Source organism: Jaculus jaculus, chromosome 9 (genome assembly GCF_020740685.1).
Source record: "Jaculus jaculus isolate mJacJac1 chromosome 9, mJacJac1.mat.Y.cur, whole genome shotgun sequence".
Lineage (NCBI taxonomy): Eukaryota > Metazoa > Chordata > Mammalia > Rodentia > Dipodidae > Jaculus > Jaculus jaculus.
This window is the reverse complement of record NC_059110.1, coordinates 106,988,819-107,016,221: the sequence shown is the minus strand read 5'-3', so window position 1 is coordinate 107,016,221 and position 27,403 is coordinate 106,988,819. Positions and strand designations below refer to the sequence as shown.

Below are 27,403 nucleotides of genomic sequence, written 5' to 3'. Positions count from 1 at the left end.
ATATACACATAACATAGACACACATTGACTTCAATCTTAATTTTTATAGCTATTTTGAAATTCATGAATTTTCACCAGTACCTCCAATTCCAACCCAGGTGTCCAGCACTGAGGGTGAAAACCCACCAAGCTTGTTTTTTCACTTCTGTCCACTATTATATTTATAACACTCTTTACTGATAGTGAAAAGTCTATCTCATTTGTACCCATTAGTTTATATTCTTGCTTACTGAATTAGACCCACTTCATTCAACCCGGTAAAAAGAAGGATGAGGGCTGGAGGGATGGTTTAGCAGTTAAGGTGTTTGCCTGCAAAGCCAAAGGACCCAGGTTCGGTTCCCCAGGACCCATGTTAGTCAGATGCACAAGGGGCACAAGCATCTGGAGTTCGTTTGCAGTGGCTGGAGGCTCTGGTGTGCCCATTCTCTCCCTCTCCCTCTTTCTCTGTCAAATAAATAAAATAAGTTTTTTTTGTTTTTTTTTTTAAGCAGGATGAGAACAGCAGGGTGGCTCAATGAGAGGCAGCTGAGACTGTCAGTGTGTGTGTGTGTGTGTGTGTGTGTGTGTGTGTGTGTTTGGACGTATGTGCCCCTGTGGAGGTCAGAGGACAACCTCGAGGTGTCTGGGCTCCACCTTCTTTGAAACAGGGTCTGTGGCTACTGCAGACAAACATCAGATTGCCCTTGAGCTTCAGACTCTATGGGCTCCGTCTCCCATTGCGGTAGGCATGATGGAGTCACAGACGTTTGTACCACTTGGCATGTGGCTTTGTGTGAGCACTGAGGTACTGAGCCCAGGCTTAACAGGCTTTGTAAGCACCTTCAACTGCTCAGCCATCTCCCCAGCCAGTGATGCCTTTCTGGAGATAAAGGTGCCGTAGAGAGATCCAAAGCGGAGAGAACAGGCTCCTGAATCCAGATGGTCTTTTCTGAGTTTCTGGTGGGGGAGGGGGTATGTCTGGGCACAGACGACATGCCAGAAGTCACAGTGCCACGGAGAGGGGAAGATCAGGGTTTTAGTCCTCCACAGTCTGTAAGGGGGGGGGGGGCTCTTCAGCGGCTGGAAACTGTTCCGTCTCCACTTTGTCCTTTTCCTTGGCCGTGGCCTTTTCCATGGATCCAAACTGTAAGCTCGATTAGAGCAAGTTGAGCCATGAGTGAAAGTGGAGGGCTCCCCACAGGAGGAGTGGCTGGAGAGAGAGAGAGGAGAGAGAGAGAATGAAAGAGAGAGAGAGAGAACCTGGAGAGCGAGCAGAGAGGTTCAGGCCTGCGGGAGGTGAGAGTCACTGGAGCGTGGGCATGCGGGCAGGAAGGAGATTCATCAAGTGGGAGGTGTGGGCTACATGAGAAGATGTGGGTGTGGCAGATGGTGGAGGTGGACGCGTGGGGCCCTGAGCCTGGCAGAAGATGGACTTTGGGCAAGAGGGGACACTACCCATAGTACTAGGGGCACAGGGTCTGCTCATCAGGTCACAGGGCCATGGGTGAGAGACTGTTGCTTCCCAGCGAGGCTTCTGTTTTCTGAGATGAGCTCACCAACTTGGGGACCCCTCCACGAATGACAGGAGACAAGAAGGCACGATGCAGGGATGAGGGGCTAGCACCGGGGCTCCCAGGGGAGAGGGCTCAGTGATGGGAGGGGCCGAGGTCTAGGAAGTGGGAGGGGACTTCAACTAAGGACTCTGACCACAATGGTTACATCCAGGTCCAACCCTGTCCCTTCCTCTCTGACATGGAGGCCCCAGCCCAGAGACATGGAGTGGCTCAGTGGAGAGACTCCCTTCCAGGGTGGGGCGTGGGGAGCAATAAGTCCAGACGTCCCACCTCATGGTGAGAGTAAGACAGCAAGGATTCTTCCCTTTTGCGACCCTCCCCCCAGTCTTCTGCTCCTGGGGTCTTGGTGCAGGGGGTGGGGGATGGGGACAGGGCTGGGCTCACTGTCTCCACTACTGGTTCACCACAGGGGTAGGAAGAGGACCGGCGTATTCAGGCAGGATTTGGTTCTCATTTTGCTCTTGGCTCTTGGGGTGGAAAAATCGAAGCATTCCCGCTCAGCTCAGCTCAGCGCTGCAGAGGCAGAGAGGGTAAGTGTGGCCTGGAGGCTGGCCTGGCTGGGAAGTCCGGGTGGGAGGGGTCTGGCTGGAGAAAGACCGCCCCCTCCTGTAGCCCCTGCCCCCCCCTTTCTCCAACGTGGCTCTGTAGACCCAGGGTGAGCCTCCCCTCCCCACCCCCCATGATCCCCACTTGTCCCAAGGTGAGAGAGACCCAGGGTCAGCCTTACTTGGACCACCCTCCTTTCCCCAGGATGACCCCCAGAACAGTGTCAAAGGGTGACTTGATGTCTCCTGGGAGTTCACGAAGGAACCCCAGGGAACCTTCAGCAGGAGGGCTCTGAGGTAGACTGGGGGCAGGCTTTCTCCCCATGCACGGAGGAAGCAGCTGGGTGCTAGAAGGACCCTCACCTGCCACCAGGCATTTTTCTGTACCCCGATTCTGGTCGCTGTCATAACCACTCTAGGGGCAGCGTTAGTCAACCCATTTTATGGATGAGGGAAGTGAGGCTCTGAAGTCAGCCCCTCATCAAGGGTTGCACGGCCTCTCTGAGACAAGGACAGGATTTGAACCCAGGGGCTTGGCTATTTCCCCAAAGCTGAACACTAGGCAGAGCCTGGAGCCCAGGAGACCCTCTGTGGCTAAGCCTGTCCTCTCTATCTAGATGCTGTCCTTGGCTTTTATTTGGCAGCAAGGTATCTCAGGGGACTCCTTTATCCTCCCTCCTCTATGGAGCCAGCAACCCCTACACACACACACACACACACACACACACACACACACTCACACACACTCCGTGTTCCCAGCCCCTCGGCCCTGGCCCCCTCCCCAGCTCTCTGCAGCGAGGAGCCCAACCACTTTCTCTGGAATCTGCTGCCTCGGCGGGCTTTCCGATGGAGCCACCATCTGGACTGTATTATGGGCCGGGGAGAAGGCAGAGAGCGGGAACACCGAGCTGGCCCCAGGCTCCAGTCTGCAGTGGCCTACAGATGCTTATGTAGAGCCCCATTGGAAACCGCTCATCGCCCAGAAAGGGTAGGAACTTTCTCAGAGTCACACAGAAAGACATGGGGGGGGGGGAACAAGACTAGGGTCAGAACCCTTCCATGTACCCAAGTGAGCACCTCAGCCAGAGCAAAGACCCAGGGAAGAGCTGGGGGCTTTCTCTCTGCAGAGTGTGACTCCCTGGTCCCCCCTCCCCTGGCTCTCCCCTCCACACACAGCCCCAGCTCCAGACGTGGCAGGGCGGGCAGGGAGGGAGGTTTCTGCTCCCCCCCCCCCCAAGTGCTGCGCTGGCGGCTCCCGAAATAAAAATCGAATGTGGGCTTGGCAGAGGCATGGGGCGGGTGGGAGAAGCAGCGCCCGGAGCAGCCACGCTGTGGCTTCATTCTTTCCACTGTAACTTCACCTCCTAACCTCTGGCATTTTAATTATGTCTTCTACCCGCTGGCTGGGCCTGGGCCCTGGCCCTGAATGTGAGCTCACCCTTTCCTCGAGCCAGGGATGGAGGGGGGCTGCAAGACCCCAGCCCCCAACCTGCTCCCAGGAGGTCCAGGGAGGACCTGGCAGCTCCTTCCTGCCTCTGCAACCCCAGAAGAAGGGGCCTGGGAAGGGACCCATCTCCCAGGCATCCAGCCTGGCACCTTCCTCCTGATACGTGAACCATTCCGTCTTCACACCCTCTGTCACACACTGTCTTAAGGACAGGGATGGTGGTGTGCCAACCCATTTCATGAACTGCTCAGTGGGTCTGTGGAGGGCAGAGCTGGGCCAGGAAGAGGGGCCAGAGTAGCTGAGGCCCCAGGACACCTTCCCTTCCCAGAGTGCCTGCTTTCTCAGTGGTAAGGGGGGGTTGGAAGCATTAGCTTGATAGTAAAGAAACAGGGACATTGTGGGGGCTAGGAAGTAAAATGCCAAGGTAGAAAAACAAAGTCGCATGCGCGGTTGTGGCAGCATCCTTCTCCCTGAATGGCTCCAAACAGAAGTGAGATGCCACATCTGCTCCCTGGTGTTTAGCTCAATCCCCCGCCCCCATCCCCGCTGCCACCCTGGCTACTGCTGAAAATGTCAGGGGCAGCTGGCACAGTCGTGACCCTGCTTAGAGGCTGGTTCTCTGTGACACCCAGAGAGGTCGGCTTCCCCCAAGGCAAAGCATGAGACAGCTTCAACCCTGACCCCAGTGCCCCACTAACCAACCCCAAGCAAGGCTTCCTGCTCCTTGCAGACCCTGGACCCTCATCTCCCTGCTGCCTCGGAGGTGCAGTTTACCGGGGGCAGCCATCTCTTGTCTTCTCTCCTGCCCTGAGATCTCTCCTGGATAAGACGGTGCAAGGCCTGCTGTGGCCCGGGCCTCCGTGTTCCCTCGTGGCCTCGGTGGAGTTTCCAGGTGAGTGAGGAACCACTCGCGTGCTGGGCGTGGGGAATGGGGCAGCTCCCGGACAAGGCCCTGACCCAGCCTCTGGAGAAGAGCACGGGAAGATAGATCCGTGACAGCCAGGAGGTAGGACGTTGTGCCCGAGGCAACAGCATCTGCAAGAGCCAGCGGGGCCTGGGAGAGGGCAGTGTGGAGCAGTGGGCAGCGATGGGGCCGAGTGGGAGCCTGCCGCCCTTGGGGGTCGTTTTAAGAAGCCCGCGCGAGGTGTGAGCAAGGGTTGGAAGGTGGTCAGCGTACGAGGTAGGGCGACCCAGGAGGCTGCCACTGAGGTCTAGGTGAAAGGCCACGGTGGGCCAGGGCCAGGTTCATGGCAACAAGGTGGAAAGAGGTGACCAGACTGGTGGATGTACGAGACGGAAGCCAGGGGACTCTGGCGGAGGAGGGATGAGGGGTTTCCCTCCTGCCAAGGCCAGCTCCCAGGTTTCTGGTTTGAACGTCTGGCTAGGTAGTTAGTGTGTGTATCTAACTAATGGGCTTGAGATTCCAAGTGGGGAGGTCCACAAGGAGGCTGGACAGACAAGGCTCCCTGGAGAAAGCATGGAGAGGTGGCCCCACCCAAGCCCTGGGAAAGATGGGAGCAGGCATGGCTCCCAAAGGAACTGAAGAAAGATTCGCCAGAGCCACTGAGGCCCCTGAGGAGGATCTAGCCTTTGTTTGTCTCCATCTGTCACCCCAGCCCTTACCACCCCCTTCTTCCGTGTCCCCTCACTCTTCCCCTGGCCTCTTTCAGGTCACTCTCTCTGCTCAATTCTGCTCCATGGGACGTTCAAGTCACGTCATCCACTCAGCTTCCATCTCCTGTCCTGCCTCCTGAGATCACTGCCTCATCTACAACCACCATGTCTACTTCCCACCAGAGACATGCTAGAGCTCCCAGATGTTGGAGCAAGGGTAGCAAGGGCCCCCTCAGCCTCACTGGTTCCCTAATCGAACCCCTGTGAGGCACCAGGCTCTGTGGACATCTACAGGAATGTCTGGCCTCCAGGCACTTAGGCCTAAAGCATGGGCGACAGGCCCAGAGCGCGCGGGGAAGCCCTCGCAAGGAGCCGTGGATGCAGCAGAGGGTCAGGCGGGCTTCCCATAGTAGCTGACTGGAGCCTGGAAGAACAATCCTTTAGTCTTATGCTGACAGTAGCAAAGGGGGGAGGGGGAGGGGAGGAAGGAGGGAGGGAGAGGAGAGGTGGAAGGAAGAAAGCGGTTAGCATACAGCAGCCCACAGCTCAGGGTGGCTCATGACCCAGGACTGTGACTAGAGGGGCAGCAAGGTGAAGGGGCCACATCATACCAGCCTGGAGGCCAAGAGACTTGATTGTCCACCATGACTCCTTGCCCCAGGGTAACTGGTGTTGCCTCAGTGCCTTCAATCATTCATTCAACTCATTCATTCATGTTCATACATTCAATCAGAAAATGATTTTTAAAAATATTTTATTTTTATTTATTTGACAGAGAAAGAGGGAAGGAGAGAGAGAATGGGTGTGCCAGGGCATCCAGCCACTGCAAATGAACTCCAGGTGCATGCACCCCCTGTGCATCTGGCTAACGTGGGTCTTGGGGAATTGAACCTAGGTCCTTTAGCTCTGCAGGCAAACGCCTTAACCACTAAGCCATTCCTCCAGCCCAAAATGATTTTTTTTTTTAAATTTTGTGGGTTTTTTGTTGTTGTTGTTTGGTTGGTTGGTTGGTTTGGTTTGGTTTTCGAGGTAGGGTCTCACTCTAGCCCAGGCTGACCTGGATTAACTATGTGGTCTTAGGGTGGCCTCGAACTCACAGTGATCCTCCTACCTCTGCCTCCCAAGTGCTGGGGTTAAAGGCATGTGCCACCATGCCCAGCTAAATTTTGGTTTATTTATTTATTTATTTATTTATTGGTACTTTTATTTATTTGAGAGTGACAGACAGAGCGAGAAAGAGGCAGATAGAGAGAATGGACTTGCCAGGGCCTCCAGCCACTGCAAACGAACTCCAGATGTGTGTGCCCCCTTGTGCATCTGGCTAATGTGGGTTCTGGGGAATAGAGCCTCGAACCAGAGTCCTTAGGCTTCACAGGCAAGCAATTAATCACTAAGCCATCTCTCCAGCCCTAAATTTTGTTTTTTGGAGGTAAGGTCTCGCTGTAGCCCAGGCTGACCTGGAATTCACTATGTAGTTTCAGGGTGGCCTCGAACTCACTGTGATCCTCTTACCTCTGCCTCCACATGTGCCACCACACCCAGCTTAGGAAATGAATTTTTTAGTTCCTGTTCTGTGGTATGCAAGTGCCAAGACACTGTGAGACAGACTGAAGTCCAAAAGAAGGGGTTGAAATTCCAACTGGGACACAGTCATAAGCAAATAAAAATTAAGCACACGATAGGAGCAGTCCTAAGGAGGGAGTGTCCTTTGAAGACAGGACCTGTGTCATGTCTTCTGTTTGGACCAAAGGCTCCTTAAAAACAGAGCCTACGCTGGGCTTGGTGGCGCATGCCTTTAATTCCAACGCTTGGGAGGCAGAGGTAGGGGGATCACTATGAGTTTGAAGCCACCCTGAGACTATATAGTGAATTCCAGGTCAGCTTGGGCTACAGTGAGACACTACCTCAAAACAAAACAATAGCAATAATAATAATAATAATAAAACAGCCTGAGCCTACTCCATCAGACTAAAGGAGAACCTATGCCTCCTCCTTCAGGCTGGGGCCGAACCTGAGCCACCTTCATCAGGTTGGAAGCACTCGGTGGCTCAGGAAGGACAGAGGAAGGCACATCTGTACCAAGAGCTGAGGCATCTCAGGCTCCTCTAGAACAGCTGCTTCCCGCTGCTCCTGTTCCTCAGGGTGGGAGGAGCGCTGACCTGTGACCCAGACCCCCACACCTTGGAAAAGATTTCACATAGCTGCCCACTGGTGAAGGAGAGATGCTGGGGGGGCCAGGGGGGACCCTGAAGGTCAGCAGTGATTTGGGGAAGGAACCTCCATTTGCAGCCAAGCCTGAATGGAAGGGTTTCCCTCTCTTCCTTCCCCAATCCATTAAACTCTTAAATTAGCCTCAGCCCCACCCAGAGCCAGAGAGAGTGCCCCAAAATAAATCCAAAATTATACGGTGCTTGGGGACAACCACAGTCTTCCTCTCTGTCCTGCATGCAGCCCCTCCCTACTCAATGCTGCCCTCCTAAGGCTTATTTATATAGCTGCCCTCTGTGCTGTCTGGCCCGTTCTCCTTGGGTGAGGCCCAACCAGGCGCCACAGCTCTTCCAGGAGGGCATGGGGTGTGGGGGTTGGGAGATATGACCTGCCAGGGTCTGCTGGGCTGTGGCATAATTTATATGCCACAGGATACTCGGAGGGGGGGAGTGGGGGCACTGTTAACAATAACACCAGGCTGTGACATAGACCGGGACTGTCCCAGGCACACTGGGCATTTGGTTTTCCATAGATTGAACCCAGCCTCTGGGTTCCCCAAGCACTGCCTTCTCTGGGATTAGAGAGAGAGAGACAGACAGACAGACAGACAGACAGACAGACAAACATGAGATCTGCCCTCAGTCCCTGGTTGCTGAGGCAGCAGATCTGATCGTGTCCACCTCCCATACCATCTGGCAAGGTCAGAACAGACCCTGGCTCCAAGGACCCCAGATACAGAGACATTCTGGGGAGACCTAGGCAAAGGAAGGGGAGAGTTGGCATGACTATTCTGAGGTCATAGACTTGGGCCAAGGCCTCCCTGGATAAAGCCACTATCCCTTCTGGGAACGACCCAGAGAGCCAGGAATGTGGAGAGAGAGTGAAGCTTCTAGACAGAGGCTGAGATGGATAATAACGGAGGGAAATGAGGAGGGCAACAGTCTCTCCATATCAACATGGAGTATGTAGGCCTGGACACTGGTCTGATGCCCACTGGCCACTCTCCCCTGCTTTCAGCCCCACTGAGCCTGGGGGTGGAGCAGTGCTGGAGGAGCTGTGGCCAGGGCAGTCCTGACAATGCCTCTCGTTCCAACCCTCTACTCTTTCCAGGACAGGCAGCTGAGGGCTGGGCCAGGTACCTGCTCACCACCCTCTCCCCAGCTGGCCTGGCTCCCCTAAGTTCAGCATCTACCTCTTCTTGTTCTCCCTTAGGCCTTGTCCTGTGTGTTGGGAGCCTGACATACCCAGTCCAGAAAGTGGGCAGGGGAAGAGTGTCCGTAGAGGCAGGGAGGAGAGAGGCGGAGGTAGCCCAAGGATGCCCGTTCTAGCCGGTGTCCCAGCAATAAAAAGGATGAAGACAGTGGTGGGGGTTGGGGGTGTTGTCCTAGGTGGCAGCATCACAGGGTGTGGAGTGCCATGTACACATCCAAATTCATCTGCCATAAAGGCGATGGGGCTCGGTGTATCTGGACTTGAACCCTGTGTTGTGAAAAGGGATTATGCATGCACAGGGCAGCTGGCCGAATCCTCTCCAAAGACGAGGGTGCGTGGGCTAGAGATATGGTTTAGTGGTCAAGATACTTGCTCGTGAAGCCTAAGGACCCAGGTTTGATTTCCCAGGACCCACGTAAGCCAGATGCATAGGGTGGCACATGTGTCTGGAGTTCGTTTACAGTGCCTAGAGGCCTTGGCATGCCCGTTCTCTCTCTGTCTCTCTCCCTCTCTCCCAAGTAAATGAAAATAAATTTAAAAAGTATATTTTAAAAAAGAGATGAGGGTGTGTGTCTTCCCAGCAGAGTCTGGGGGAGGAGCTGCGGGCTTGGGTGTGTACATTGGGTATGTGTACAGTGCCAAGGGCTTGTGATAGTATGTGTTATGAGTGTGTGTGTGCTGGGGAACCAGAAGCTTCAACCACACTGTTCTTGAGTGGTGAGGACCCCTGCAGCCAAGAGGACAAGCACAGTAGCCCCCGCCCCCAGGATGTGACATGCAGGGTCTCCTGATTAAACTTGATTATCTATCTGTCTGCTTGATGGCCTCCAACATCCACTTCCCCCACCACCCTCAGCTGCCCAGAAAATGCTGTTTACAGGCCTGTGGCATCCGACCTGTCATTTGGCTGGAGGATGCAATGCAGCCAGGCCGGGAGCCGAGCTCCGTGTGAAGAAGCAGTGCCCAGCCCGCCCGGCACCCGCCCAGACACTTAGTGCCCTGTTTACCCTGGCCTGGGTGGCTGGCACAGGTGGGCCCCTCCAGGGAGTGGCCAGTAATTCCACCAGCAGACCCACCTGGAGGCCAAAGAGGGAGCCAGGACAGCAGCTCTGTGGAGCTGGGCGGGCCGGGGAGCTGTGCCCAGCCCAGCAACATGCTGGGTATTGCAGCTCTCGGAGCACAAAGCCCCGGCCCCAAGCTCAGGGGCTCCCAGCCACCCCTCAGGAGAGCTCTGCCTGCTGAGACCTGCAGGAGACTCTCGGCTCCAGGAGGCTGGGTGCTACACTCCAGGATTCCTCCATTCTGGGGAGACTATGGAAGTGTCAGGTCTTTGATGCCCTGGTCTAGGGTGCCTGGATGCCTCTGCCTCTCCCTCCCGGGGAGAAGGGCTCAGTGTCTGAGGACACACAAGGACTTGACTTAATCTGTCACAGCCCCCGCCCACTAGAGCCAGTGACTCTACAACACACATAGTCTCCGCGTTCCTTCTGCACCATATGGACCCGTAGACCAGGCTCTACCCTTTGCCCCGCCATGCCCAACATACGCATTAGGCCCCAGCATCTGGCTTATACCAGTACTCCCAACACCGCTCAGTCAACATGGTCCCTTTCCTACGTGTGGCCTATGCGCCAGCTGTGAGATCATGGGCACGCACATGCGGGCGCACGCACCCACCCACACACGCCCTCATGCCCTCCTTCCAGGGCCTTACTCTAAAGTAGACCCAAGGGAAAGCAACATCTCAGCCCTGGATTTCTCCCGGCCCTTCTCCCTCTCTATCTTCCCACCCACCTCCTGTGCCACCTTTCTCTGGCTCTATGACTCCCCCACTTTCTCCTCCTCTATCTCCTGGCTGGGTCTTTCTCAACTCCCATTCCTCTGACCCCCCCTAGATTGAGGAAGAGGGGGCTAGAGGACAGACAGCAAGGGCAGGCAGTGGCCCTGGGCCTCGCATCCTGCAGTCCCACCTCCCCCCCATCCGGGCTGAGTCACCTCCACATCTGGAGCCAGCCCATCTGGAAGGGCTGCAGCCTATGCAGGCCGTTCCACACAGACACCCCCGCCCCACACCGTATCTCACCCTCACTGCTACTGGCAGTGGGCTCTCACTTCTCATCCCCCACCAGGAACAGGCCTGGTCTCCTGGCAGGCAGGTTCCCAGTGTTGGGGGGTGGTGTGGGGAGTCAAGACATACCGCCTCATAGGGCCTATACCCTGTTTCAATAACTGCAGCCAGTCTGTGCCCACCGCAACAGGCCGGCTGGGCAGCTGGCCTTGGAGGAGGCCAAGCCCAGAGCTGGGGTAAGAGGGAGCCTGGACAAGAGGCAGCGGTTTGGCTGTGCAGGCAGAGGCAGGCAGAAGGAGTTTATCCTGGCTCGGAGCCCCAAAGCCAAACATCCTCTACTAACTCTCACAGACACATCAAAGCCCAAAGGGAAGGGGCCCTTCGGTAGAGGAAACCTGCCGTCCCCGACGCCTGACAACCTGGCTCTGGGCACAGGACCACCCTGTCCCACTCCACGGGGGTGGGCACGGCGGTCTGGAAGGGAGTGAGCCCCGGAAGGGACATGTCTACCTGAAGCCTTCCCCCACCCTCAACTGTCAGTGATGTGTGAGGGGCAGAACTGCCTCCCAAACATGTGCGCCACTGGGGGTCCCTTCCCGGGCAGAGCAGGTGGGTGGGGGTCACTTTATGCGCATCCCGATCTTTCAAGCACAGCTTAGAGGAAGAACGCTGCTGAACTGTTGGGGGGATGACTTCACCCCCGGGCTGGTTGCTGGGCCAGGAATCTCTCCACGTGGACAAGGGGAGAAGAGAGGGCAGGGAGGGCTCGGGACGTGGGAGGCGAACCAAGCGCGGAAAGAGTAGAAGCTGGAGTGGAATCAGAAGGCGAGAACTGGGCTGCGAGCCACGGGCCTCTCGGGGGGGGCCCGCGGGGCCGGCGCAGGGAGAGGGGCTGTGAGGCGCTAACAAGGGAGCGGGAGGCGCTAACAGGGCCACTGCGGAGCGGGGATCCTGGAGCCAGTCCTGCCTGGAGATAAGGAAGCTCGGCTGGGCTAGGGTGCAGGGGGGCCACGTCAGCAGAGGGGGGCTGGGTGCACACGGCACGTGCACACGAATGTACTCGCGTACAGGCTCCATCCCACGTGTGCGTGCGTGCGTGCGCACCGCCGGAGCCAAGTCTGTCCTCAGCTGGGAGCCAGATGATGTGGCTGCTTGGAGGAGCCACATGGAAGGAAGAATGCGATCTGGGCCCGCCTCTTTCCTCCGCCCAACTCCGGCTCATTTTTTGTCTTCAGGGTTTCCCAGGCTGTCCTGTGTCCGGTCCTAATCTGAGTCCTCAGACCATTGAGGAGATCCCTCTCCCTCTCTCTCTCTCTCTCTCTCTCTCTCTCTCTCTCGCACACAGCTCACAGGGGGGTTGCCCTGAGTCGCCACATCCTTGGGGCTAAGATCTTGTAAGTGTGACCAGTAGCCCTGGTAAAATTTGGACGTTTGGATCTAACACAGAACCACAAATGGTGTTCAGCTGGAAAGTGCGGGGTGCTGGGGGACCTCAAATTATTTGCTTCTTCTGGCTATAGATTTGCCCCAAGGAATAAACGGTGTGTAGAGGGGACTGCAGGCCGGAAGAGCTGCTGGGGTGTGTGAGGAGTTGGGGGGGCGGAGACTGGGGACACTCCAGATCCTCCAGTGTTAGCTCAGCCTCCGTCTCTTCAGCCTGCCAAAGCTCATTAGCTAACCCTTTCCCCTTCCCACCCTCATTTCCTCGAGGTTGCCTTCCTCTTTGGCCCAGGCCAGCGCCCCGGAAACCTGCACTTTAGAAGGGTGATGGTTTCCAAAGGCCAGTTTTTGTCTCTGCTAAGCCTTGGGGAAAGTGAGCATTAGTCTGCTCCCTTCAACCCTCTCATCAGGATAATAAGCTCCCTGCACTGCTAATCGTCAGGTGGCTGGCCCTCCCTCCAGCCACTGGGCCAGAAGGTTGGTGGCTCCCACTTGGGGTCACTTCCAGAACTCTACCTCCATAGGCTTCACCCTAGAGGGAAGGCTTCCGCAGTCACAGGAAGTCCAGGAAGAAGGCTGAGACCCTGGTGCTGAGGCCAAGAAGTTCCACTGCAAGCCCCGGGCTGTCTTTCAGTCCCTGGCGAAGGTGAACCGGGAGTGAACGTTCTCACAGCCTTCCCACCGCAGGGTAGCTCCATCCCTAGGGTGCTATCTTACTGAAAGAGGGATGCATAAGCTCAAAGATACCACTGGAGGGCAAGAAGCAGAAGACCCCCAAGCACAGAACCAGTAGAGTCGGTCTGTACCCCAAAGCCCAGGGCCTATCACCCAGGACTTTGGGACTGAATTCCCTTTTTCTGGGAGAAATCTGGCCTCTGACCCTGGAACACTCCGCCAGTCATTGCTGTGTTTATTTGGAACAACACACCATGGGGCAGGGCATGGTGATGCACACCTTTAATCCCAGCACTCGGGAGGCAGAGGTAGGAGGATCACTGTGGGTTTGAGGCCAGCCTGAGACTACATAGTATATTCCAGTTCAGCCTGGGCTAGAGCAAGACCCTGCCTCAAAAAAGGGGGGGGGAGTGTGTGTGGGGGAGAGGGAATTACCATGGGATTTTTTTTTATAATCATGGAAAATTCTAATAAAAATTAAAAAAAAAAAAGAAAAGAAAAGAAAAAGATGGGCTGGAGGAATGGCTTAGCAGTTAAGGCACTTGGCCTGTGAAGACTAAAGACATAGGTTTGATTCGCCGGATCCTACCTAAGCCAGGTACACATTGTGGCACATTTGTTTGCCATGGCTAGAGGCCTTGGCATGCCCATTCTCTCTCTCTCTCTCTTTCTGTCTCAAACAAACAAACAAATTAATAAATAAAAGTAAAATCTTTTAAAAAATAAGCCAATGTTTACATACAAAATATGTCCATATCTAATAAAATAAAAAGCCATGGGGAATGAAGACTTAATCAGAGCTGGCTGCCCTCACGCCCACGGCCTGGTGGGAACATGAGGACATCCACGTATCTTTATGGGAGGAGGGTGAGGACCATGAGAGAGGCACGGGAGGAGGGTGGGAGCAAGCAGGGCCACCGAGACTATTTTTGCAGGAAGACTCAAGTCTAGGAAGGCTTTCTGGAGGAGGCAGAAGGACCTTGTCAGGCTTCAGAGTGGGGTATGGATAACGTAGTTTAGGTGGAGCAAGTGACGCAGATGGAGACCAGGAAGGGAGTGGAGAGGGTAGAGTCGCTCTAGAACACAGTAGGAGGCAGGGAAGACATACGGAAGAAGGGACAGTTATGAAGAACCCTGAGGTGGCACTTAATCCAAACAGCAGTGGCCTCTGATGGTTGACGAGCAAAAGAGCAACATGTTCTGACAGGGCAACCGGGAAACAAAGCGAACAGAAGATGGTGCCCTGGGAGGTGGCAGTGGGGCAGAGGGGAGGTCATAACTGGGACGGCCTCTCCTCCTCAAGAGCTCTCTCTCTGAGCAGAGAAGTGCGTGCATGGATCAGAGGCCTGTGAGGAAGTGTGCAAATGGAGCAAGCCAGGGAAGGTGGGACTCTCCGAGCTCTGCCTCAGAGCTCATCCTGGAGTGGTCAGCACCAGGTCATTCTCCAGGACCAGTCACTGCCCCACCTCCTCTTACTTGGCCTAATGTGGAGTGCAGAGCACCTATTGAACAGCAGAGGGGGCTGCTGAGCCAAGAATTCTGGGGCGGTCAGGGCTCTTTTAGAAGGGAGAAGGGAGGCAAGACCCTTACTTCTTGGGCACTCACTCTGCTTCTATGCGGGGTGGACGGTAGAGACTTTTGGTCCTTTTCCTTTGCCAGAAACAAAACAGCCAATGTTGATTTGCCACTGCTGTATGCCAGATACTGGGCAATTTATTTCATGATAGTCTGTGTGAGGAAGGAGGCGCTATTTCCCAACTCCTCACCCTTCTTCTTGCAAGTGAGGTGAGAGAGGCACAGAGGGCTGGAGCAATGCTTTAGCAGTCAAGGTGCTTGCCTGTGAATCCTAAGGATCCATGTTCTACTCCCCAGATCCCACGTAAGCCAGACCCACAAGGTGACGCAGGTGGGAGGTCGCACATGTGCACGAGATGGCAAAGTCCGATTACAGTGGCTGGAGGTCCTGCCGTGCCAATTCTCTCTGTTGCACGCTTGCTTGCTCTGTCTCTGTTGAACTTGCCTAAAGAGAGAGAGAGAGAGAGAGAGCCGAGCATGGTGGCACACGCCTTTAATCCCAGCACTTGGGAGGCAGAGGTAGGAGGATTGCTGTGAGTTCAAGGCCACCCTGAGACTACAGAGTGAATTCTAGGTTAGCCTGGGCTACAGTGACACCCTACCTTGAAAAAAAAATGGGGAGCCGGGTGTGGTGGCATATGCCTTTAATCCCAGCACTCGGGAGGCAGAGGTAGGAGGATCACTGTAAGTTTGAGACCAACCTGAGACTCCATAGTGAATTCCAGGTCAGCCTGGGCTAGAGTGAGACCCTACCTCGAAAAACCAAAAAAAAAAAAAAAAAAAAAAGGTGGGGGGGGGCAGAGATCCGCATTGCTTGTGTAAGGCCACATAGCATATCTTAGCCTCAGAAGAGATCCAAGCCCAGCTCCACTGTCTGTTGCAGGAACTTGTGTCCAGTACTGTATGAGGGAATGAGGGGATGTTACATGGAACCCAACTCAGCCTTGCTCTTCCTTCTTGGGCTGGGCGGGGGCAGTCTGGAGCAAGGTGTGCCAACTGAGGTATTCCTCTATGGGAACAGTGGCTTCCGAGGCTGCAGTGTGGCTGCCTGCACTGTGTGGGGGACCTTAGGACTTGCATAGTCCTAATCATGACTCAGCCCTCAAGTTCTGGGCCACTTGGCCTTCCTGCCCTCTGCGCTCCAGCTGCCTTCTCAGAGAAGAAGTGGGTGGCCGACTGACCTCCAGGCCCTTCCAGCAAGGCCCCTGGAGAGCACACAGACAATCAGTTCCTTCTTTTGCAAACAGCCTGGAGAAGGGTTCATATTAAGCCATGGGGACTTTATTGCTCTTGGGAAACCCCAGCTGGAATTTGGTGTGGAATTCAGAGGGCTGCAGAGACCTCAGGAGACCTCTGGGTCTCCTCACCCCCATGTTCCCCTGAATGCCAGAGGCCTCTACCCCACTACCAGGGCAAGTGGGAAACAGAAGGCATTGTCCTTGCATGAGACCCTCATCCCCCTGAATAACCACTTGCCCACTGAGCCACTAGCAGACCTCACACACACAAATGCTGGGTCCCAAAGTCTTGACAGACTCCTGGAGCTCTTTTCCTGTGCTGGGGCCACTCACTCTGGGATCCTCGAGTCTTCCTCAAGTGCAGGAAGGGACACAGAGGGTCAGTTTGGTGATATGGAAAAAAGTGGGAGTCCAGAGATGGAGAGACGGCTCATTAGTTAAAGGTGCTTGCTTGCAAAGCCAAAGGCTCAAGGGTTTGGTTCCCCAGAACCCATGTAAAGCCAGCCACAAAACGTGGCATATGAGTTTGGAGTTCATGTGCAGTGACAAGAGGCTCTGGCATGCACATTCTCTCATGCTCTTTCTCTTCGTGTTCCTATTTCTCTCTAAGTAAATAAATAAGCAAGCAAACAAATGAATAAGATTTATTTTTAGCCAGGCGTGGTGGCACACGCCTTTAATCCCAGCACTTGGGAGGCAGAGGTAGGAGGACTGCCAAGAGTTCGAGGCCACTCTGAGACTACATAGTGAATTCCAGGTCAGCCTGGACCAGAGTGAGACCCTACCTCAAAAAAACAAAAACAAAACAAAACAAAAAAAGATTTATTTTTAACCTGGGAGTCTAGAAGCAGGTTCTAGGAGCCCTGTGGCCTCTATCTGTTAATCAAATCTAGGGACTTCACTGTTGCAGTCCGGTTCTCATTGCTGGTAGAAATCACCCAACTAAGAAAGCTTCTGGGAAAAAGAGGTCTATTTTGGCTTATAGGCTCAAGGGGAAGCTTCACAATGGCAGGGAAAATGATGGCATGAGCAGAGGGTGGACATCACCCCCTGGCCAACATAAGGTAGACCATAGCAACAGGAGAGTGTGCCAAACACTGGCATAGGGAAACTGGCTATAACACCCATAAGCCCGCCCCCAACAATACACTCCCTCCAGGAGGTGTTAATTCCCAAATCTCCATCAGCTGGGGATATAGCATTCAGAATACCTAAGTTTATGGGGGACACCTGAATCAAACCACCACATTTTGCCCCTGGCCCCCATAAACTGATAACCATACATGATGTAAAATGCAATACATTCATCTAACTTTAAAAGTCCCCATAGTTTTTATCAATTATAATGATGCTCATACGTCCCCATAGTCCAAGATTTTTTAATTGAACCATAATACCAAAAAATAACCTCAAAAAACCCATACTGGCACAGAATAAACATTCACATTGCAAAAGCTGGCATTGGGCATAGCAAAGAAATATTCAACAAATACAAGATTTAAAACAGGGAAAATATCAAACTCTGTAGCTCCAAGTCCAACAACTCTAGCCAGTGACAAATCTCCAAGTTCGATAATTCTAAGCAGCAAACAAGTCTCTGGTATTCCATTTCCTCCCCTCCAATTAGGCTACTCACAGTCCTGGAAAACTTCATCTGGGACTGGCAGCTTTTCCTCAGCAGCCATCTCATGGTCCTGGCATTTCCATTGGGTCTCCACTGCAATCCACGGTTCATCCTCATGGCCCCATGGGGTCTTCATGCAGGCAACCAGCAAACCTGTTTCACATTGCCGATGGCCATTTACAAAATGCAAGACCACGTTGCATACTCAATGACCCTCACTTTCCTGCATTTCTTATACTCCACAATACCAGTAGGGGGCCAATTTGTTAATCCAGGGGGGAATAAAGCAGACTTTGAAGAACAGGACACTCCTTGAGCACTCAGGCCACTTCAAAAGAGTCTACATTCTTCCTGTTGCCCCAGTGCAGGTCAGTTGGCCCAATCTGAAAGGCTGTAATCTTTTGAACAATTTTCAGAGTGGATGGGCAGCAATTTAGGCCCAAAGATTTCATTTTCTCTGTGCCATATCCCTTTTCTCACTTTAGTTCATTTCTACGCAAAGTAACCCTGCATAACTTCTCAGGACCCAGGCATAACAGCAAGCTTCCCATACAAACTGTTAGCCCAGTCCAGGCACAGCTCTTTTTCACCTTCATAAGCCAAACCTCACAGTCCATAGTTATTATTGCATTCAGGTCTTTCAACTCTGACCAGAATAGTCCATCAAGCTGTATTTACAGCACTACAAGGCATCTCTTAGGTCAAGGTTTCAAATCCTTCCATATTCCTCTTGAAAACCAGCTCCAAAGGCCAAAGCCATACAGTCAGGTGTCTAGCAGAAACCCCACTCCTGGTACCACTTTACTGTTGCAGTCAGGTTCTCATTGATGATAGAAATCACCCAACCAAGAGCAGCTTCTGGAAAAAAGAGGTTTATTTTGGCTTACAGGCTCGAGGGGAAGCTCCACGATGGCAGGGGGAAATGATGGCATGAGCAGAGGGTGAACATCACCCCCTGGCCAACATAAGGTGGACAATAGCAACAGGAGAGTGTGCCAAACACTGGCATGAGGAAATTGGCTATGACACCCATTAGTCCGCTCCCAACAATACACTCCCTCCAGGAGGCATTAATTCCCAAATCTCCATCAGCTGGGAATATAGCATTCAGAATACCTAAGTTTATGGGGGACACCTGAATCAAACCACCACGCTCACTTTCTCTTTTGAGAAGATGTGGGTCAGAAGGTGGAGTAGCTGTTTTCAAATGTCTGTGCCTACCATAGTCTAGAGCTGTGGGCAGGGTCAGACATAACAAGTAAAATTACAGGACACTGGGGTACGTTTGAATTTCAAATAAGCAACAAATAAGTATACACCAACTATTACATGGAATACACTTATACTAAAAGAAAAAATATTTGTTATTTATCTAAAATGCAAATTTAATTGGGTGGTGTTTTTTCTTTCTTTCTTTCTGGCAACCATAGATGGAATCAAGTGGATGCCAAAGACCCAGAGAGGGGCTGGAGAGATGGCTTAGTGGTTAAGCACTTGCCTGTGAAGCCTAAGGACCCTGGTTCAAGGCTCGATTCCCCAGGACCCACGTTAGCCAGATGCACACGGAGGCGCATGCGTCTGGAGTTGGTTTGCAGTGGCTGGAAGCCCTGGCATGCCCATTCTCACCCCCCCTTTCTCTCTCTATGTCACTCTCAAATAAATAAATAAAAATGAACAAAGACCCAGAGAGGAGGGACACTAACCTCTTCTTGCACCTTCTCGGGACACTGGTGTCCTCTGTGTCCCTTCAGTTCTCCAGCACCTTTCACAGTGTCCCTCTCAACTGCCATTTCACTCCCCACCTCCCACCCCCAGTAATCTCCCCCTGAAGATCAGCCCTCTCTCTTCCCTGAGGAATACCTCCGGAGGGCTCCAGGCCTGGTCAGGGTCGCAGATATGGGAAATGCAGGGGGATAGCTCTCCCAAGACAGCGGCACTGGTGCTGTGGAGCCTGGATAGAGACAGCAGGGCCAGAAGCCTGAGGTGTTGGCAGCTTCACTCAAGAGACAGAAGTGTGATTAGCGTTGGGTCCAGCCCTCTTATTACTGGGTCCTCTTTAGCAGGGAGGTAGTTGGCCAACTATAGAGGAGAGGGTCAAGAAGAATGCCTTCACCCCCACCCATTCCCTTTCCCCAAGCTTCACCATCAGGGAGCAGAGAGGGGATTCTCTGGGGCCAGATCCCAATTGCACTTGGCTTGGTACTGGAAGATTCCGTTTTTAAGGGCTGAACAGGGCCAAGAAATAATCAAAAACAGAAAGTAGAAAGCAGGAGAGATCAGGGAGCTATGCTGTGGGGGTGGAGGATAGGGGCCCTGAGAAATAGGAGTGTTAAGTGGGACCAAAGCAATTAAGGAACCGGTGGCAAGGACAAAAAACAAACCGGGCTGGAGAGATGGCTCAGTGGTTAAGATGCTTGTCCACAAAGCCTAAGAATCCCAGTTCAACTCCCTAGTGCCCACGTAAAGCCAGATGCACATTTCTCTCTCCTTTTATTTCTCTCCCTGTCACAAAATAAATACATAAGTTAAAAAAATTAAAAATCGAAGCCAGGCATGGTGGCACATGCCTTTAATCCCAGCACTGGAGAGGCAGATGTAGGAGGATCGCAGTGAGTCCTAGGCCACCTTGAGACTACATAGTGAATTCCAGGTAGACACTACCCCCAAAAAACAAAAACAAAAAAAAGCCGGGGGAAAGCGCTTTCTCCTAGAAGCGGGTGTGATGATGCTGGGGGAGATGCGCCACGCCCTGGCACCTGAGCCTCCCCAGGGAGACTTTTCTTCCCTGGTCACCAAGCCAGGCAAGGCAGCACTCCAGCCACAGCCTCCATTTCGCCCCAACCCCAGGCTCCGGCTGATCTCCGGACAGCCACACGTGTCTCGCCTGTCACTTCTGACTTAGCTGCCCGCTGGCCTAGCCAGCTTTCCCGGGAGGGACTCCAAGGGCTCCTGGTCTCATCCCTGGTCCCAGCCCGCGCGCCACGGATGCGCTGGGCCAGGCCTGGGCGATGCTGCCACCTGGCGGCCGGACTGCGGCAGCTCCGCGCCTGGGGTGGACCAGCAGCACCGCCCCTCCGCCGCTCGCGACCTGCCCGCCTGCCCAGGCTCACCCTCTGCGATGCCGGGCCGCTGAAGTCGACTCAGTTCCACCCCGCCCTCCCCCCGACACACACACACACACACACACACACACACACACACACACACACACACACACACTTTTTTTTTTGGAAGCAGGATCTTACTCTAGTGCAGACTAACCTGGAACTCACTCTGCAGCCCCAGGCTGGCCTCGAACTCACAGCGATCCTCCTGCCTCTGCCTCCCAAGTGCTGAGAGGAAAGGCGTGCGCCACCACGCCCGGCTTCCATTTTTTCCCCTTCGGGTCAGTGAAGCAATGTACCAACAGTTCCCCACAAAGTTTCTAGGGGAAGGGACATGAACTAGATAGTGTCTTGATGCTGTGTTGGGGACCCAACGGGGCCCCGCCCTCTCCTCCCTTCTTGACCAAACCACAACTGGGATGACACACCCCATGTTATCCCCCCCCCATGATCCCCCCACACACACCCGCCTTCTCCTCCCTCTCCCTCTCCCTCTCCCTCAGCCTCCGCCTCTCTGAACGAAGTGTTTACAAGAAGGGAGATTCCCACCGCTTTCTCCTCTCTCTGCCAGGCGCACCACACCTCCCTTGTGCCTGAGACACAGAGATAGAGGATTTGGGAGGTAGCAAGGCCTAACTTAAGCAGTCTTGACCCTGTTCCACAAATTTTTAAAATTTTTTAAATTTATTTTCAAGCAGAGAGAGCGAGAGAACGCGCGCGCGCGCGCGCGCGCGCGCGCGAGAGAGAGAGAGAGAGAGAGAGAGAGAAATGGACATGCCAGGGACTCCAGCTGCTGCAAACGAGCTCCAGAAGCGATGCATGTGCCACTTTGTGCATATGGCTATACAAGGGTACTGGGGAATGGAACCGGGTGGTTAGGCTTTGCAGGCAAATGTCTTAACTGCTGAGGCATCACTCCAGCCCTGGTTCCACAATTATTTTTTATTAATTAACTAATTAATTTGTTTGCTTATTTACTTATGGGGGTATTTTTTATTTTTATTTATTAATTTGAGAGAGAGAGAAGGGAAGGGAGAGAGAGAGGGGAAAAGAGAAAGAATGGGCTCACCAGGGCGGCATCCAGCCGCTGCAAAGGAACTCCGGACACGTGCACCACTTTGTGCATCTGGCTTATGTGGGTCCTGGGGAATCGAACCTGGGTCCTTTGGCTTTGCAAGCAAGCGTCTTAATGGCTAAGCCACCTCTCCAGCCGTTTTTTTTTTTTTTGAGACAGTTTCGTGTAGCCCAGGCTGGCCTCAAACTCACTATGAAGTAGCAAAGGAACTTTAATTCCTGATCCTGCCTCTATCTCCAAATTGTTACCGGTGTGCACCGCTACACCCAGCTACTTTTTTGGTTTTTATAAAGACAGAATTTGGTTATATAGCCCAGGCTGGCCTCTAACTCCAGCCTCTTAACTCCCCAGCACTGGGATTATAGGTGTGAGCCACCACACTCGATTTTGTGATTTTTTTTTTTTTTTTAATCAACCTCTTGTACCTCCTCCCAATTTCCAAAACTTAAAAAGCAAGACCTGTCTCTCTGTCCTCTGGCCTCGGTACCCCTCCCTGCTCTAAGTCTGGCCCAACCCAGGTGTATTGGCTCCGCCCCCCATCCAGAGGTGGGGCCCCATAGGTGGAGAGAAGTGGGAGAGGTCGCACCCGCTCCTCCCCTCGTCCCCGCCACGCGGAAGCTCTGCGGGCCCCCACGGTAGGATGGTGGACGCCCGGGTCCCTGGCCTCGCGCCCACCTTGCTCCTCAGCGTGCTGGCGGGCGTCCGACGGGTGAGCGCCTGGGAGGTAAGCTAAGCTGCTGAGTTTTTCGGGCGGACCCTATGGGGCAAGGGACCTGCCTTGGAGCCCGGTCACCACCTTCCATTGTCAGGATTTCCTGGTGACCACAGCAGTTAGCAACTTCCTTTCTGTTTTGGCTGTTTGGTGGAGGTGGGGACTGCAGAGAGAGGCCTTGGGGAAGCTTGGGCTGCTCATCTTTTGGGGCTTGCTTCGTTATTGGAACCTGACCCCCCCACACCCTTCTGACTCCTAAGGCCTCTTTGAATGGGGACTTTGATCCCCCCCCACACACACACCCCATATTAGTCTAAGCTTGTCATTTCAGCTTCTTCCTGACTGAGTCAGACCTCGAGGCTGGAGGTCTGCATGTCTGGGCGGGGTGACTCCCCAGTGGTGTTCCTCCTGGGCTGACTGACCTTGGAAATAACCCAACCCTCTCTGGGACTTTCTTGGCCTGGGGACAAGGAGGTCCCCACCCCACCTCTCCGAGAAGTGGGGACTGCTAGAGTTCCAGCATGAGCTCAGGGTCCACCTACGCTGCTTGTCCGCAGACTGGGTGGACAGACAGAGCTGGGGAGAAAGTACTTGAGATGGCGTGGAAAGGGGAGATTCCCCCAACCCCTGTGGTCACTGGTACCCTTGCCTTCACTGGATGTGTAATGCCTCTTTGTTTTTAGTAAAGGCCTTGCCAAAACTGGCTTCCTGCTCTTGAGTTCTGGTAGTCTGTTCCAGATAGTTTAGGGTGAGGTGACCCCATAAACCCTCATTACTGACTGTCCCCAAAACCTACATCCCTCCCCACGGTCTGGGAACAGCTACAAGGAAACAAAACCAGGTAATCATTGAATCCTCATTCATTCATTTTGCAAATACCTTACTGGATTTTCAACAGGGATCGAATCAGAAAGATCCTGCCCATGGGGCGCTCATACATTCTGCTAGGCGAGAGAAAGTAAAGCTTGTGTAATATGTTAGATAACAAGAGCTGTGGGCGAAAGTCAAGCACCGGAGGGAAGGAGAGCAGAGGTGATGTTTTTGTTTTTGTTTTTCGAGGTAGGGTCTCACTGTAGCCCAGGCTGCTGACCTGGAATTCACTATGTAGTCTCAGGGTTGCTTCCAACTCTTGGAGATCCACCTACCTCTGCCTCCATAGTGCTGGGACTAAAGGTGTGCGCCACCACGCCCAGCTGTGATTTTAAGTTAGGTGATCAGGGCTGGAGAGGCTGCTCAACTGTTAAGCATGAGGGCTTGGGACAGCCAGAGTAAACATCCATGTAAACAGATGGGCGTGGCCACATGTTCCTGTGACCCAGGTCCTGCCTGGGAATCTCCAGCTCAAAACCAGTGAAAACTAGATGAGGTGGGGGTCAGAGATGGAGCAGGACACCCGATGTTCCAGTTCTGGCCACCCGACTGTAGTGAGCGCATGGGTGCCACACTACACACATCCAAGCCAAACGAGCTAACAAACTTTGTTTTCAGCAAAGTGGTCAGAGAAGGGGGCGCCGCCTATCCAGCCTTGCTGAAACCTGAGAGAAGAGCGTCTGAATTAAGGCTTGAACCTAGCCTCACTCTAGCCCAGGCTGACTTGGAATTCACTATGGAGTCTCAGAGTGGCCTTGAAGTCATGGCCATCCTCCTACCTCTGCCTCCCGAGTGCTGGGATTAAGGGCGTGTGCCACCATGCCTGGCCCAGTATTTTTGTTTGTTTGTTTTTGAGGCAGGGTCTCATGTATCCCATATGTATCTCAATATGTAGTTGAGTTGGACCTTGAGCTTCGGGTCCTTCTGCCTCTACCTCCCAAATGCCAGGATGACTGGCCTGTACTGCCGCTCCTAATTGACGGGGTGCTGGGAGTAAACCCAGGACTTTGTATATGCTAGGCAAGCACTCTAGGCACTGAACTGCCCCTGTCTCAGGTGTTGATCTCTGACCTTTGCCTCTTTTCTTCCACAGACTGTGACTAAATGTAGCCTCTTGAAGTAAGTCCGGGACTTTGGCTGTAACCGCCAGTGGGAGGGTGTCCCCAGAATGTGCCCTCCCTTCCCGAGCGGAGGAGCAGATAGATACCTGTTCCATCCTCCTTGTCCATCCCTTCCTCTTCATGTTTCCCACTCCAGCTAGAACCACCCTCCTCCCACCAGAGAAAGACACCACTTCCTCTCTCGATACCCTCCCCCCCAACTTAGTAGCTGCATGATTGATGGTGGGCCTGAAGCTTAATCTCCCTCCTTCTGGCTCCCTCTGAGGGCCACCTCTCACGGCTTGGTCCTCCAGGGTGCTTAGCCAAGACCCTCTGCCTGCCTGTCTCCCCTCCATCTCTTCGGAGTCAAATGCGCAGTGTGACCACAGCAGCCCCGCAGCCCCGCACCTGCCCGTACTGCCCATTCACAGGCGAGGAGTCCGAGAGCCCTTCACCGAGCAGTCACTTGCACAAGACCGGTTTCAAAATGAGCCTGCAACCCAGCCCCAGTTATTCCCACTGAGTCGAGTGGAGCTGTAGCCCACACCCACTAGTAATGACTCGGTCCCTGAGGGCATGTGTCATCTGGGGTGGCACCCTTCTGCCTGGTACTTTGGTGCCAACAGTGTCTCCTCACCCCTGTCTTCCCTGACCAGTCCTTGTCCCAAAGGATTCAAATGCTGTGGTGATAGCTGCTGTCGGGAGGAAGATGTCTTCTCTGGTCCCTTGAGGTGAGTCCAGGGGCAGCTGCTGCAGGCACGGTTCCCCCACCCGGGACAGGATGGACATGGGCAAGGGGCAAGTGGCCCTGGCACTCAGGGCAAGTTTGGTCTCCTACCTCAGGATTTTCATCATCATATTCCTGGTCTTCCTGCCCCTCTTGTGCATATGTGGCCTGGTGAAGCGTTTCTGTCGCAGCTGCAGGAAGCGGGAGCAGGACCCCATGCTGTCTCCCCAGCACCAGAGGCCCCCAGACCAGCCCTCTGCTGCTTCCTCAGAGAGGATCTGGACCACCACCTGGGACGCCCCACCGCCTTACAGTGAGGTGGGTCTATCTCTCTCGACCCCTAACTTGCTCTGTCCCTTTCTTTTCCTGTTTCTAATTTTTTAAAAATTATTTGAGAGAGGAGATAATTAGTGTACCAAGGCCTCAGCCCCTGTAATTGAATTCCAGATGCTTGTGCTACCTAGTGGGCATGTGAGACCTTGCACGTGCCTCATCTTTGTGTGTCTGGCTTATGTGGGATCTGGAGAGTCGAACATAGGTCCTTAAGGCTTTGCAGGCGAGCACCTTAACTGCTAAGACATCTCTCCAGCCCCTGCTCTGCCCCTTTCTGTTGTCCAGACTGTTAAAGCAAAAAGGACAGTGGGACCGGGGACATGGCTCAGTGGTTAAAGATGCTTGCTTGCCATACCTGGATGGCCAGGTTTATTATCCCAGTATCCACCTAAAGCCAAATGCACAAAATGGTGCATGGATCTGGAGTTCCTTTGCAGTGCAGGAGGCCCTGGTGTCTCTCTCTCCTTACAAGTAAATAAGTACAAATTTTAAATGTGGGGGGGGAGCCAGGCATGGTGCCGCACACCTTTAATCCCAGCACTTGGGAGGCAGAGGTAGGAGGATCGCTGTGAGTTCAAGACCACCCTAAGACTACATAGTGAATTCCAGGTCAGCCTGGGCTAGAGTGAGACCTTACCTTGAAAAATCAGAAAAATAAATAAGTAAAAATAAAAGGGCGGTGGGGGGGGGAGGGACAGGGAGGGCCTCAGCAGCTCCAGGTTCCTCCACCCTGTGAAGGGCTCTGCCACCCGTGTTGTCTTGCTTACCCAGATAGTGCATGGCCAGCAGCCAGGCCTCGAGCAGACAGACCAAGAATTCCCTTTTCCCTGCAGGTTATTCTGAAGCCTGCCCTGGGCCCTCTTCCCACAGAGCCACCTCCTCCCTACAGCCTCAGGCCCGAGGATCCTGATGGTGACTGCGCACCGAGGGGCATTGACAATCCAGCCTTCTGAGCAACCTCACTGCAGTGCCTTCTGCATCAAGCCCGCGACCTCAAGGGCGCCTGGAAAGCCTCAACCCACCCTGCTATGTCTTGGGTTGTTCTTGGATTTAACTTACTGCTTTTTCTGCCTCTGTCCTTCCCCAGCTGCCTCTTGTCTTGAGGCCTGGTCTGGATCTTCTTATCATGAGGGCTGATCTGTCCCAACCCCAAGTTAGAGGCTGGCCAGGAAGAGAATGTCCACAGCTGGGGCATACCTAGAGGGGACCTCAGTGAGAGCCCCGTCCCCGGGCGAATACAGGTCTTGACTGGAGAGTTAGCTCTGAGATATAATGGAAGCATTTCTATATAAGTGGGCTCTGAGCCACCTTCTGACTCTGCCTGGACAGAGAAGACCCCGTTGTACCTTGCCCCCAACACACGCACAAACCACCACACACACTCTAAAGTTTTGCTGACTGTGGCTGAGCCTGCCTCTGACTGGGAGAAGGTGACAGCGAGATGAGCTCAGGAGCTCCCTGGACGCTGGGAAGCCTCGTGCTCAGCCCGGGGATGACTTGGAGTGCGCTGACCGCCAGCCTGGGAGGCCTGTGTGTCTGCGGCGTGAATGCTTTGGCGGTCTGTGGGTGCTGGAGATCTGGAAGTGGGCTGCTAGGATATTTATGGGGTTCCCCCTCCCATTCTTGCCCTGCTTTCCCTGGGAGACTGGAGTTTGGTCAGCACATGACTGTTGGGGAGCCACAGGGAGAATCTGGAAACAGCTTCCTGGGAGAGGGAGGTCAGTAGAGGGGGCCGTGGCTGGACATCTTGGTTCTAGACGCTTGGGAGTCTTCTACCGGGAAGAGGAATGGCAGATCCTTTCCTGCTCCAGCCCAGTCAGTGTCTTGACACAGCAGCTGGACCCTACTGGGGGGTGAGGGGGCAGTTAACCCCTAAGGGAAAAAGATACAGCTGTGTACCCCAAGGGAGCAGTTTGGCTGCATTCATTCCCCATGTTGCTGACCTGGAATCCACTATGTAGTCCCAGGTTGGCTTCAGACTCACAGCGATCATCCTACCTCTGCCTCCTGAGTGCTGGGATTAAAGGTATGCCACCATGCCCAGCAAAAAAAAAAAAAAAAAAAAAAAAAAAAATGTTTTAAATGCCAGGAGGAGGGGCTGTCAGGATGTGAGTTCATGGTAGAGGCAAGGCCCACATGGAAAACAATGGGTGCTGGAGGTGGCCCAGCCATAAGGTGAAGTCTCCTCACAGCTCAGGTATTGGCTGGGGATGGAGGGACATGCAGGAGAACCCCAGGCAGGTGCCTTGTGGTGTTGAGGTGACTGGCTCTAATTAGAAAAGT

General features: G+C 53.8%; 1 protein-coding gene and 1 long non-coding RNA gene across 2 annotated transcripts; both read left to right on the top strand.

Annotated features, from left to right (window-relative positions):
• The first annotated feature begins 1,947 nt into the window (after positions 1-1,947).
• On the top strand, positions 1,948-18,749 carry LOC123463483. The gene is made up of 4 exons (XR_006638962.1): positions 1,948-2,083; positions 2,884-3,086; positions 4,276-4,437; positions 18,630-18,749. It is a non-coding gene; the product is annotated as an uncharacterized LOC123463483 (long non-coding RNA).
• A 3,257-nt stretch (positions 18,750-22,006) lies between these two features.
• Positions 22,007-26,201, top strand: Tmem92 (transmembrane protein 92). The gene is made up of 5 exons (XM_012948107.2): positions 22,007-22,102; positions 24,054-24,079; positions 24,717-24,791; positions 24,904-25,105; positions 25,954-26,201. The coding sequence occupies exons 1-5, from the start codon at positions 22,019-22,021 to the stop codon at positions 26,071-26,073; spliced, it is 507 nt and encodes a 168-aa protein (XP_012803561.2). The 5' UTR covers positions 22,007-22,018; the 3' UTR covers positions 26,074-26,201.
• The last annotated feature ends 1,202 nt before the right edge of the window (positions 26,202-27,403 follow it).

Bases quoted from the DNA above. Each gene is read 5' to 3' on its own strand.
- Tmem92 (XM_012948107.2), top strand. From the start codon at position 22,019: ATGGTGGACGCCCGGGTCCCTGGCCTCGCGCCCACCTTGCTCCTCAGC. The intron at 22,103-24,053 runs GTAAGCTAAGCT...TTTCTTCCACAG, and splicing joins GACGGGTGAGCGCCTGGGAG to ACTGTGACTAAATGTAGCCT. The intron at 25,106-25,953 runs GTGGGTCTATCT...TTTTCCCTGCAG, and splicing joins CCCCACCGCCTTACAGTGAG to GTTATTCTGAAGCCTGCCCT.